The sequence below is a fragment of the Schistocerca cancellata genome, chromosome 2 (genome assembly GCF_023864275.1).
Source record: "Schistocerca cancellata isolate TAMUIC-IGC-003103 chromosome 2, iqSchCanc2.1, whole genome shotgun sequence".
NCBI classification, from domain to species: Eukaryota; Metazoa; Arthropoda; class Insecta; order Orthoptera; family Acrididae; genus Schistocerca; species Schistocerca cancellata.
In genome coordinates, this window is record NC_064627.1 from 985,034,601 (window position 1) to 985,048,907 (window position 14,307).

Sequence of the window (14,307 nt, forward strand, 5' to 3'; positions counted from 1 at the left end):
TACTAAGAGCGTCTCTGACTCTCCTCTGTCCTTCTCTATACCAATTTTCTTCTTGGTTTTCGTAACCAACGTAATATGGGCAAGTCTCACATTCTGTGTACTACAATCTCGCATTCCTTCAGAGATCCTCAAACATAGAGCTAAAAGTTTTGTAGGCTCTACTTCGTCGCCCTCTGCGTGTAGCACAATGCTGTAAACTTGAAACTGCAAGCGAACACATGAAAGCATGAACGAGGGTAAGTCAGAATCCATCGCAAAAGAAAGACTCTCCGAGCTTGTGAATCGCTGGTGGCGTTGCGAATTGAGTCTGACCGCGTTCCTGGAATATCACCCAGGCCAGCAGGAACGAGGGGGGGGGGGGGGGGGGAGGGAAAGGGTGAGGGCTGGAGACGCTTGTGAATGATCGTGCATGCTCTTTATGGAAGGCCTGTGCCCATGCATTACACATTTAAGCACCATCTGCAGATGAATGTACGCTATACTTAGCGATCAGAGAGATTCCTCTCGTTGGCTCATTTTGCACGATTTTATTTGTTGTTGTCTTTGCAAAAATACGGCCAATAATAATATGATATTCATTAGAAAGAGCTATCGTTTTGTGGGGTGTAAGTAAATTCCCTTTACAGACTCTGAGGACTTGTCGTGGGGACCAATACAGCTTAGCATAGGAAATCGTGTCCAGTTTCCTGCTACAGTTAAAATACAACATATGTAGTTCTCTGTCTCCTGCTGCTCCTCATCTGAGTCCACTTACAAGTAGAACTCAGTGTGACAACCATCAGCGTCAGCACAGTTACGATACCTCCTTACCATGTTCTGGTACAAACGATCACCAATAGCTGCCACTCCAGCATACGCCACAGCCATAAGTCCCGTCTGTACGTCTTCCTCCCTCGGATGCCACAGGGCTCTCATAAATCATGGATTTCATGTGACCCAAAAGGTAGTAGTCTAGTGGGTTCAGGTCTGGAAAACGTGCAGGCCAAGCAATTGGGCCACGATAACCTATATCCATAATTGCCCAAATCGCTGGCCCACGTGATCTCAGACAGCACGTGAAAGAATGAGTTGGTACACGACAGCAACTGAATGGCTTGTAAACAAACCTGTAGTGGGCATTTGACATCAGGTGATCGGTGACTGATGTACGTAATAACCTAATCAGTAGCGCCGAAAATGTGGGAGATCTGAAAGTGCGTTGTGGTACTTCGCTTGTAGTGTGTAAACGGTACGTTTCCAGGTATGAGTTTCTATGCTAAACATAAGTCTTGGAACCTACTATATGTCCTTAACGTCTCTGAAGGCAGCTTACTTACATCCTGTATTCTAAAGCAACATTTATCAAAACAGTGCATGAAAACGTGTCAGTACGTTTCGCGTTTTCAATTACAAAAACATGTCACTTACTTTTGTTTGGCTTTCCTAATTAACAATAAGCACATATTTCGGCATGATGCGGAGACACAGTACGAGAAATATCATCACAGTGGTATTTGTTAAACATTTTAGAGTTTCTCAAGCATAAAATCTCTGCCAAATTATTGATGTGAAAGAGCGGAAATTATATCAATACTGGCTTACTGCTGGTGTATGACACACGCCTTTTCTGTATCCTCTCACAGTTTCTGTAACATCAGGTTACTGTTTCCCGTCTGGATACGGTTCCTGAAACTGACGTAGTGCTGTATAGAGTACTATCAAGTGTGTGGATAAATAGTATAATACCTGACGACTGGAGGAGACATTGTTCTCATCTTCAAAAAAGGCTATAAAAGACTTTGTAAAAACTATAGAGGAATAACCCTTATGAGTCATACAGCCAAGATTTTTGAAAGAATTTTACTAAATCGAATAAGTGAAAAGATAGAAAAGGGGCTGAGTGAAGAACAGCATGCGTTTAGGAAAGGAAGAAGCACGATCGACCTGATATTTTCTATCCGTCAAATGATGGAAAAAAGTTGGGAGTATAACAAAAGGGTGATAATGGTTTTTGTAGACATAGAAACGGCGTATGACTCAGTTAACAGGGAAAGACTCTGGGAAGAAATGAAGAAGATTGATACAGAAGATGGATACATTAATGTAATAAAGACAGTGTATAGAGGACACAATTGTAGAATTAGAACACCACTGGGAAACTCTGAATACTTCGAAATAAGACAAGGACTTAAGCAAGGAAGTATTCTATCTCCTGCAAATTTTAATGTTGTGATGAAGGGAATGAATAGGGCAGTTAAAGATATAGTACAAGAAAAAGACAAAAAGATGTTTTTTGCAGATGATGTAGAAATATGGGGTGATAAAGAGGTAGATGTACAGTTACAACTTGATGCGTGGAAGGAAATAATGAAAAGGTATGGATTAAAAATAAATAAAGATAAGAGTGAAGTAATGGTATTTGGAAGAGAGAAAGGGATCAACGGAAATATTACCTTGATTGGAGAACCCCTCAAAGTGGCAGAAAGTTTCACTTATTTAGGGAGTGAAATATCTAGGGATGGAAGCATAACTAACGAAATTAATAGAAGGTTACAAAACGGAGGCAATTTCTACCAAACAAGAAAACACCTGATTTGGAATAAGGAAGTTTCAGAAAAAGCAAAACTCCTTATGTACAAGAATTATTACTTCCCTATTGTCATCTATAGTGGAGAAACATGGACAATGACAGAAAGGGACTGGAGTAGACTGCAAGCAGGGGAAATGAAATTTCTCAGCGCAGTTAAGGGAAAAACAAGAATGGACAGAGTAAGGAATGTAGAGATTAGAAAGGACCTTAAACAAGAAAGTATGAGAGAAGAAATTGAAAAAAAGAGATCAAGATGGTATGGGCATGTTAAGAGGATGCATGGGCAGAGACTCCCCAAAATTATGGAAGAACTAAATATGGATGGGAAAAGACCTAGAGGGCGCCCAAGAACACGGTGGAAAATGGGAGTGAGAATACCTGTGGAAAGGAGAGGTGTGACCTGGCAGCAAGTGGAGGAAGAAAAGTGGTGGGAGGACCGAGCCGAATGGAGGGGACTCTTCAGCACCCAGACCCGGCAGTAGTTGAGCGGGATCCGGATATAGATAGACTAAACACTATTGATTCCTGCGAGATCTGTGGTGAAATGGAATGTGCTTTGTCGTCTGTAGCTCCATGTACTTCAGGCACCTAGCCCATTTCTGCTTTTAGTTGGGTGATGCATCATCTATTGTGAAACAGCTTGCATTACCTTTAGTTCTCCAGGAGGAGAAGCACACTCGAAAACTACCGTCGAAATTAGAATAACACTGTGTCTTTGCACAATTACTGACACACTCTACTGATCGGTTCGTAACGCCGTCATTTCCTGCAACAAAAAAACAAGCCCTAAATGCTTCCCGCCTAATGGCATAAAAAATCAAATGCAACATCAAAATTGCAAACTTCACTGTTTAAAATGGTGACAAATAATGTATTTACGTTCAGTATTGCGAAAAATGTAGTCATGAAACGGTTCAGCGATTTCTCTTGTTTACTCTGTCAAATTGTTTTTTATAGTCTTTAAAATTTTGTCATTGCAGGTGTCATATTGTAGTATTTACATATTTTACTTCAAATCTTCACCTTTTCATTATAAGCCTGTCAGTTTCGAAGCATATGTTCAGTCTAATGAGATATTTTAATGAGATATGGAACATCACATACCATGTTGCTCATGAGTGAATTTATTATACATTCCTAATTGTGGAGAGGAACTGTTTTATTTCATTGATACTCTTTCACAAGATCCACATGTGTTACGATAAAACTGAATTTCTTTCCAGACTTTCTCTCGTCGACATTTCCCTTTATGTCGGGTTGGGCCTGAGAACTGTCGATGGTATAGTCGACGTGACTTGCGTCGCCTTAGACTACAACGTTGGCGATGTAAAGGTGAGTGTTTTCTGCAAGAAGAAACGTTATAGAGCTTGATGACATCATATTTTCAAATAACAATAGTATTTTAAAACGAATTGTTTACTCTGAAAGGCAAATATTTACGTAACTGATTATTCCCCAGGTATAACGTGTATTGATTTGTGTTTATAAACACATACTTTTAGGGATCAGGCTTTCATTGTAGAGTTTGTAGGAAGTGACATTACATGGAGTTTCATTAAGCTGGCTCGAAGCAGTTTCCTGGTAAATGATCCTTATTGGCGATATCAATATGGGGACCAAAGATTTTTAAACGGGACCACAGGCAGAAGCCGTCATGGTACACACCCTCAATGGGCAGAGTTCCAGGCATGCTACGCGCGTTACAGCAGACAGCACATCCTTAAATTTTGCACCATATGCAGTCGCACTACACCGACTCTACTGTGTTTCTCAGTTTACAACTTGACTATTATTGTCAGACCAACAAGAGATTTATCCTCAGTTTTTTTGTCTGGAAGGTTTGGTCTCTTTTGACATTATAGTACAAACTGGGTTTCTTCAGTCACTACATTCTACCAAGTTGCTGCTGCTCTCTCTGTAGTTATTTGTTCCTGAGGAAAAACGGTCAGCATGTAACGAAGTCCAAGGGAATCTAAAGCCTATCTCACACAGAGATCCACCACAAATTTAGTAGCTGGTACACTTGACTGTTGGCGTGGCATGGAGATTGGTCAACTGGCTTGTATGAAGAAACTCTCACGTGGTTTACTGTTCTACATGGCAAGTGACACATTTGTTATAGTCAAAGAACAGCAGCAAATGCAAGCCAGCTACAATATAACCTTTCCCTAACAGTTTTAAACAAGGTATTCAATAAAATGATATGATATTCTTGCATCTCATTCATTCATCAGCTTTGTGATGAACTGCTTATTATTTTGTTAATGATCATAGTAACTTTGATACTTCGAAATTAAGTAAGCCACTGCATGAAATTAAAATAGTGTGCAATGAAAAACGGAGTGTCTATGCTTTTACATTTGGTGCATATTGGGTCATACGTTGCTATACGAAATGTAACTAACATATTGAATATTTGTGTATGTTTGAGAGGAGATCTACATGTGTCTTCAATCTTGATAATATGAACTCCGTACAGGGCACCCACTACCACCAATGTGTGTAAATAGTACACTGAGACTGAACTATTCAAGTAGTAAATCTACAGGCTTTATGAAATATTTTGGCCTTCAAATGTCAGTTAAAGTTCCTGAAGGTGATCACATGCACATCACATGACATCACAATCCCCAGCTTTCTTTTCGGTGATATCAGCACATTTACCAGTGAAACCTTCACAATCATCAGTGATGTCATCAGTCTTATCAGTGATATCATCATAAGACAAGTCCCACCTGACTCTTTCATCTACCCCTCCCCTCCCCTCTCCACTCCTTCCCATCTTCCTCCCTCCCCTTCCCCTATTACACTTAACCCTCCCGCTTTCCCCCTCTCCAACCAATAACACTATACTATTAAAATAAGGCAGCCAATTAGAACGTAGATGTAAAATTACGCTGGTTTGTCAATTACAGGTGGGACTCCGTCACCTCCAAAGGTCCGAGGCATTTTGCTCTGATTGTTGCCAGCATCATATTTAAAATACCAGGGAAGCAGGTTGCTAGCCCTACTTGCCCCAGGTCCCATTGAGTTTTACCCCTAACAGTTGAGGGACTAACCGGTGGATTTGGTAGTCTTTGCCATCTGAGGACAAAGATGACCACGACTCGGAATATGTCCGAGATGCCCAGCCTTATTCCAAAGTAACTGGTATCCCGACTGTCAGGACCACTTACTGGGCCACTGATACGTTGCCCGTGGTTCATGAACTAGGACATGACAACAGGAACCCACATCATGAACCACACGTTGTTGGTGTTGTTATTGTTGTTGTTGTGGTCTTCAGTCCAGAGATTGGTTTGATGCCGTGCACCATTCTACTCTATCCTGTGCAAGCCTCTTCACCTCAAAATAGCTACTGCAACTTACATGCTTCTGAGTCTGCTAAGCGTATTCATCTCTTGGTCTCCGTCTACGATTTTTTACCCTCCACGATTCCCTCCAGTACTAAATTAGTGATCCCTTGATGCCTCAGAACGGGTCCTACCAACCGATCCATTCTTCTTGTCAAGTTGTGTCACAAATTCCTGTTCTCCCCAATTTTATTCAGTACCTCCTCAGTAGTTACGTGATCTACCCATCCATGTAAACCATATCGTTGGTATTACACAGAAGTCACCTGCAGCAGTCTGCGCTTTTCTGACTGTCATCCTCCCGTAACTGCTGCACGACTGTCACACGATTTGGTTTCAAATTAAGACTGTTCAGTATCCACTGGCAATTCCTACTTACATGCACCTGTTGGGTCAGTTTAAGTGTAGACTACTTTGGGCTCTGAGTAATTCTTCGGCGAATGTTTGCAATAACTTCCGGTGCGCAAACTGAAGAAATTCTTGAATCAGCACATGTCCGTAGGCGCCAATTTTTATACAGACTCTCTATTCCTCTCTTTGCTGGTAGTCTTCTATCCGGATTCTTGACCCTGAAGATTTCGCCAGTTTCCTTAATCGAAACCTTTTCAAATATGCTCCCACAATTTCAATTCTTTCTTCTAGCAAAAAAGTCATTTCGCAGACCCCAAAGAAAAACGTCTAACTTCGCTGCTGAAATAAACTGAAATGCTGACAGAAGAATGCCAACAATCGATTATGGAACAAAACTGTCATTGTTGTAGCTGTTTACTCGATTTCAGAGATCGAAATATTGCGTTCCCATTCAAATAGAGGCTGCCTACTTTTTGCAGCGCCGTCCTGTATCATGAAGAAACCACTGCTGTTGACAAAATCAAGTTTTCTGGTACTGATGGTTGGCTATCTTGATGGCAGATAAATCTTCCATTATTTCAGATGAAATAGCACTTTCACTCCAAATTTGGTGTTACGCATGTAGCACCGAATACTGAATGGGACCACCACTTCTCAAATTTTGATAGTCTTTCAGAGCATACTCTGCTTCCCAGATGCTTCAAGTTCTGGGATATGCAAGCAGAAGAACACTTGTATTACAACAAGTAATTGATAAGCAAACTGTAGAGATTTTGTTAAAAGTAGTATGTAATGCAGTAACTGAACATGATACAAATTCCAAATCTTCAAGATACTTTTGAATATGACAGCTGCGTTCTGCTTGCCAACCCATGGCGCAGTCATCTACATGCGTATCTCACAAGTGTGCCATCATTCATAACCTGAGCTGTGTGTCTGTCAACTGTCTCATTTGAGTGTCGTCACTGGATGCGTGTCTTGTATGGTCCTCCAAGTACAACACAAGTGCTTTCGACGAAAAACAAAAAAAAATTCTCAAGAGCACTTTACCAAGTCAATTCATTTCTTAATCTATCTTAATATTTCCTCAAGATAATACACTAAATTCGTTAGTGGGAGGTAATGAGAATACATACTCTCAAATAGGAAAACGGCTAGCTTACGATTTTGAATAACAGCAATAAAGGCCACCAAAAATAAACAACAGTATTTCTTTAAAACACGTACAGTTTATTAAAAATTAAATTATATAACAATGCCTTTGTGGGTGTAAAATTTTCCTACAGCCTTACAGATTAACCACCACATCTAGCATTCCAAATATGCTCTCTTCCCAAACAGATATCAATTATTATAGAAAGGGTATCATTGTCTCCAGTAATCTAAAACACACATAAAAAGCAATTCTAATATATGTCTTAAATTAGACTAAACAATTACAACATTTTAAATTCTACAATTAAGGAGCACGTCGCACAAAAGCCCCTTGGTAAGAGACAGTGAAACACTTTTGCTTAATGCAATTTGAAAGCCAAGTAACTGTGCTAGAAGAGATCTTAAATCAGAGGACCCTCATTGGATAAATATTTAATCCTTGAGTATGATTTGAACAAACAAGTTTTTACCAATAATTGGCCAAAAACTAGAGAAAAAATTCTCAAAATGATTTCAAAAGCACCTTCAATGAAGTGAATCACAGGCTAGCCAAAAGCTCTAAGAAAAACAGATTACTAATCTTAACCAAGCGCAAAGCTTTATAACAATAAATTTAACAAGAATAAAATTGCCTGTTCGTATGTAGTTTTTTAAACACTGCACCAATAACAGGCAAAACGACTAATAAAAATGCTTAACAGCACTCTGCAAAAATTAAATATTGAATAGATCGGTGTACAGTCTGACCATATTAGTATACCACACCCAGTATACAGCTTGAACACAAACGCTCTCAAACACCATGAAAGTACGTATTAAACAAAGTTCATCAGCGTCGTACGTTAATACCAGAAGCTGACCAGCGTTTGCGAAGTAAAATGAAAAGATCGCCATTTATTGGTTTGCGTTCTTCTTATTTTCCATACTATGAAAATTCACAAGCAAAACGGGGGAATTCAGTCAAATTAGAAAAATTTACACATGCTGCACTTGTTTCGCCTGTGATCTTTACGGAACGTAGGCAGCACGTTCAACAGTTAATTAACAGATCGTGATAATTTACAAGAAGCTTTGCCTATCGAACGTTCAGGCTCCGAGTGATGTACGGTATGTCCAACGCGAGGGTCTCGTAGCGTCAAATAGGGATAATGTTTCTTGTGGTGACTAGCGCGACAACAAAAGACGAATGTTTATTAATTTGACATTAATTACGAAGTAAACTAGTAATTTCGCTGACTTTATTGGTCAGCCACGTCTTTTTCGTGAATTATTCCGCCAGTTTTATGCGCCGCCGGAAGCAATCCTTGTTTCCTGTAACCCCGGTTCACTTTAGCGACGTCTCTGAGTAATATTGTAAGAGTCTGAGGCTCAGTTTTCCCACACAACCGCAAATTGTGGAAGAGCAGGTACTAGAACAAGTGCAGTTTGTTTCTGTCTCCCGATCGACTCTCTCTTTTGATCAACGATTTGACAGATTTCCACAAGCGATCTTTATTCTCTGTGTGCACAGATAGATCGTTCGAACAGACAAATGCCATAGCATGATTTAAAAATTCAGGTTGTAATCCTTGTTTCTTTAACGGTTGTAGGACTTAAGCCCATCCGTTATAACTTTGGTCCCTCGCAAGACGAAATGCTTTATGACAAACGCTAAAGTTTTCTTGCCCCTCGAATACGAGTATACTCGAACTGTGAAGCATTTCCAGCATACCCTTTCAGTGCCTCCGATGATCCATACATATACAATTTCATTTTTTAGGGGTCGTCTTTTCTTGTATTTCTGAGTGGCTATATGTGGTTCGTCTCCTTCATCTATCTTGTTTTGTCAATCGATAGGAACACTGTCATTCGTGACTATCACATAGCAGACATCTCGTCAGAACCCTTAGCAGGCACAAACGGTGTTTGTTGATAACTCAGTTTCGGAAGCGGTCATTTGTAGAGTATAGTCTCTTACCCAACATTAGACTAAAATGGTCAATTGTCAATTGTCGAACCATTTATGTTTCCTTATCGATGTCATTTTGACACCGCGTGCACTATAACTGAAATGTAAAATAAGCATCGGCGCTTTACTTACGAAGTCTCAGAAAACTGTCTCCCCCCTCACAATCCATTCAATTCGTGAAATCGTCTTTTAGCACCAATCCATATTGCCAACAGAAATCCGAACAAGACTGCACACTACACAATCGAGGAACGAAGTTTCGGAAAGTAAGAGAATCGGGACTCGAGGCCACAACGGCCTTACTTATTTCTATTCACAACGCTAAACACCTTCCATCTCCCGGCACGATAGCTGTGCCTTCGACAAATTTCGTCGTTCGATATACATTGTTCAGAGTTGACTTAAGGAATGAAAACATTTTTTACCACAAAATTGAGGCACAGAGATGCAGTGTTCCTTGGCTTTCTCAACAGTGGCATCGTATACATGACATATTGTAGAAGAGTTAACAAAATGAACACAGTTGGTTTCGAAAATATTAAAACATGGCGCAGTTTTTTCAAATCAGTGAACCTCCAACAGTTTGTTTCTCCTCTTTCGAATCTTCTCCAGTCCATCTTTTACCCATATGAAGCATCAAAATGGATAAAATCAATTCACAGGATGACCACGCTGTTTTATTCAACAACTGTGTGATAAAAGAACTGGCCTTACCTATGAGTTCGATTCATTTCCAGTTTTTAATCTGATCTGCAGTGTGCTGCGAGGTACTTTAAAATTTTCAACAGCCTTTTTAATCGAAATATCTGCATCAGCGACTTGCGTTACCGTTTTTCAAATCTCCTGCAATCAATTTAGCTTGCTCTGGCTTCCATATACAGGGTGAGTCACCTAACATTACCGCTGGATATATTTCGTAAACCACATCAAATACTGACGAATCGATTCCACGGACCGAACGTGAGGAGAGGGGCTAGTGTAGTTGGTTAATACAAACCATAAAAAAATGCACGGAAATATGTTTTTTAACACAAACCTACGTTTTTTTAAATGGAATCCCGTTAGTTTTGTTAGCACATCTGAACATATAAACAAATACGTAATCAGTGCCGTTTGTTGCATTGTAAAATGTTAATTACATCCGGAGATATTGTAACCTAAATTTGACGCTTGAGTACCACTGCTCTGCTGTTCGATCCTGTGCATCGGACAGCACCGAATTACGTAGGGGTCCAAAGGGAACGGTGATGGACCTTAGGTACAGAAGAGACTGGAACAGCACATTACGTCCACATGCTAACACCTTTTTATTGGTCTTTTTCACTGACGCACATGTACATTACCATGAGGGGTGAGGTACACGTACACACGTGGTTTCCGTTTTCAATTACGGAGTGGAATAGAGTGTGTCCCGACATGTCAGGCCAATAGATTTTCAATGTGGTGGCCATCATTTGCTGCACACAATTGCAATCTCTGGCGTAATGAATGTCGTACACGCCGCAATACCTCTGGTGTAATGTCGCCGCAGGCTGCCACAATACGTTGATTCATATCCTCTGGGGTTGTAGGCACATCACGGTACACATTCTCCTTTAACGTACCCCACAGAAAGAAGTCCAGAGGTGTAAGATCAGGAGAACGGGCTGGCCAATTTATGCGTCCTCCACGTCCTATGAAACTCCCGTCGAACATCCTGTCAAGGATCAGCCTAGTGTTAATTGCGGAATGTGCACGTGCACCATCATGCTGATACTACATACGTTGACGCGTTTCCAGTGGGACATTTTCGAGCAACGTTGGCAGATCATTCTGTAGAAACGCGATGTATGTTGCAGCTGTTTGGGCCCCTGCAATGAAGTGAGGACCAATGAGGTGGTCACCAATGATTCCGCACCATACATTTACAGTCCACGGTCGCTGTCGCTCTACCTGTCTGAGCCAGCGAGGATTGTCCATGGACCAGTAATGCATGTTCCGTAGATTCACTGCCCCGTGGTTTGTGAAGCCCGCTTCATCGGTAAACAGGTAGAACTGCAACGCAGTCTCTGTTAATGCCCATTGACAGAATTGCACTCAATGATTAAAGTCATCACCATGTAATTGCTGATGTAGCGACACATGAAACGGGTGAAAGCGGTGACGATGCAGTATGCGCATGACACTACTTTGACTCAGTCCACCGGCTCTCGCAATGTCCCGTGTACTCATGTGTGGGTTCATGGCAACAGCAGCTAACACACCAACTGCATCCGCTTCTCCTGTGACGGGCCTGTTACGGACCCGTTTGCGTGCTACGACCATACCTGTTGCATACAGTTGGCGGTAGATGTTTTGCAATGTGCGGCACGTTGGATGCTCTCTGTCCGGGTACCTTTCTGCATACACCCTGCAGGCTTCAGCTGCATTTCGTCGACACTCGCCATAGATGAGTATCATCTCCGCCTTTTCAGAGTTCGAATACACCATGGTCACAGTTCCTACAACACTACACTATCACAGACGTCTGGTAACACGGTGTACTACAGTTCGTCTGCGTGCGGAGACGAATGCAGAATAACAATAGCAGCAAGCGCTACATGCGGACACTGCGACAGCTAGACCAAACCACGACAGTGCACTACAGCCACACTCGTAAACACGGTCGTCATCGTAAACATGTCCCTGCAGATGCAGCTCACCGACCGTGGCCCGTGTTTGTTACAACACGCAACTGAACGTCGGAGGTTTGAAGCGTCAACTTTAGGTTACAATATCTCCGGATGTAATTAACATTTTACAATGCAACAAACGGCACTGATTACGTATTTGTTTATATGTTCAGATGTGCTAACAAAACTAACGTGGTTCCATTTTAAAAAACGCTGGTTTGTGTTAAAAAACATACTTCCGTGCATTTTTGTATGGTTTGTATTAAACAATTACACTTGCCCCTCTCCTCACGTTCGGTCTGTGGAATCGGTTCGTCAGTATTTGATGTGGTTTACGAAATATATCCAGCGGTAACGTTAGGTGACTCACCCTGTATATTTTCTGACTACCTGAAGCACAAAGAAAACTGTGATACTATTAAGCCAAAGATGAGCAGTTTACAAGGCGAATTGTATTACTCTGAATGCGTGATTTCATTCAACAAATACCTGATGCTACTAGGGTTTACCTTAAATGCTGTATAATCAATAATATGTTAGCGAAAGCAGTGAAATAGGCAATTAATTGTGAAGTGCACTATGGTTTTGTTTACAACAAACACTTATTTACTGAAAAAACTGAAAATGTAGTTCACACTATGACTCTTAAATACAGAAGCTACTGCTGATGTTAGCGAAAGCAGTGAAACAGGCAATTAATTGTGAAGTGCACTAGGTTTTGTTTTCAACAAACGCTCTTACTTACTAAAAAAACTGAAAATGTAGTTCACGCTATGACTCTTAATTACAGAAGGTTACTGCTGCTGGACTTGCACTAAGCGCTACGTATGGTTGACAGTTGACAGGGTGACCAACATTACCCAAAAAAAGAACAACATTATTTATTTATATTTCCAAACCCACTGCTGTCAGTAGTACGGTTTTCTTGTATGACACTTTTTGTAAGCTCGTGATATCACATTATCTCGATGAAGCCATCGTATCTTGAGATCTTTCTATTGGTTTACTGGAAATGATGTTGCCAGTTTATTTAATGCCTCTGGTATAATCTTTTTTCATGACTCTTCTTCATTTCCATCACCATTTTCCTCACTGTATTCATTCTCCTGTTCTTCTTCGACTTTCATAAAAATTTTGTTTTCTTTAGATCCATCTCCTTCGTCTTTGTGTGTTTTACACTTGTGAGTTAACGAGCATTTCGCTCTCATTTAAGCATATGAGCAAAAGAGACAGCCATCAAGGAATTGTGAAACGAATCCTGTCGTCCAGGACCGTGTGCCACAAAGGGGGCAGATTCGCTTCGAGATGAGGAAATTCACAGGCATCTATTGTGCTGAATGAGGTCAGGTTGATCAGGCCTCAGCGCTGTAGTGTTTGAGTGAGACAAACGAGAACCTACGTCATAGGGAAACCCCGTAGGAGCTGTTTGTGCCCAGGGAGGTGCAACAGTGTTAAATATGGCGGACCTAAGATCTGCCATAAAGGGAAACATTTATGAAAACTATTTAATCCTGTAGTAATGCAGGGAACGGAGCCACAGTAATTTTAATCCACCATCTCTCTTAAATTTTCATGGTGATGGCAATAAAACATTAATATTGATCATAATACAAGACGTGTTTGATAAGTAAGTACCGTTTTGAAATTAAAAAAAGACGTCCTAAGACATCTCAATAATATTATTTTTACAAGAAAGCCTGTACCTTAATCTACTTTTCTACATAAATTCCGTCAATATTGAGGCACTTGTCACAACGTTGTACCAGTTTTTGAATACCCTCCTCATAGAAGTCTCCCGCCTGACTTGTTAACCACTGCATCACCACTGTTTTGACTTCATCGTCTTGAAGACGCTGACCGCCCAGGTGTTTGTTCACGTGCAGGAACAGCTGGTAGTCACTGGGCGCAAGATCGGGGCTGTACGGAGGATGATCTAGAGTTTCCCATTTAAAAGATGTGACGAGATCTTTGGTCTGATTCGCCACATGTTGACGGGCATTGTCTTGCAGCAAAACGATGCCCTTGCTCAACTTCCATGGACTGTTGCTTTTTATTCTGGTGTGACGTAGGCCACCCGTGTTTCGTCGCCCGTAACAATTTTGCTTAAGAAATCATCACCGTCGTTGTGGTACCGCTCAAGGAATGTCAATGCACTGTCTAAACGTTTGGTTTTGTGCACATCTGTCAACATTTTCGGTACCCAACGTGCGCACAATTTTCGGTAATTCAAGTGCTCCCATCTCTAATGACCTCGTTGTAGACGGGACGTTAAACACTAAT

The 14,307-nt window shown here is 41.0% G+C and overlaps 1 protein-coding gene across 1 annotated transcript in view; it reads left to right on the forward strand.

The window, feature by feature from the left end:
- The window catches only part of LOC126149128 (uncharacterized), a 163,759-nt gene that overhangs the window by 115,315 nt on the left and 34,137 nt on the right, over nt 1-14,307 (forward strand). The window contains exon 5 of the mRNA XM_049915796.1: nt 3,793-3,901. Coding sequence (XP_049771753.1) covers nt 3,793-3,901 — 109 coding nt within the window. The remainder of the gene's footprint in view (nt 1-3,792; nt 3,902-14,307) is intronic.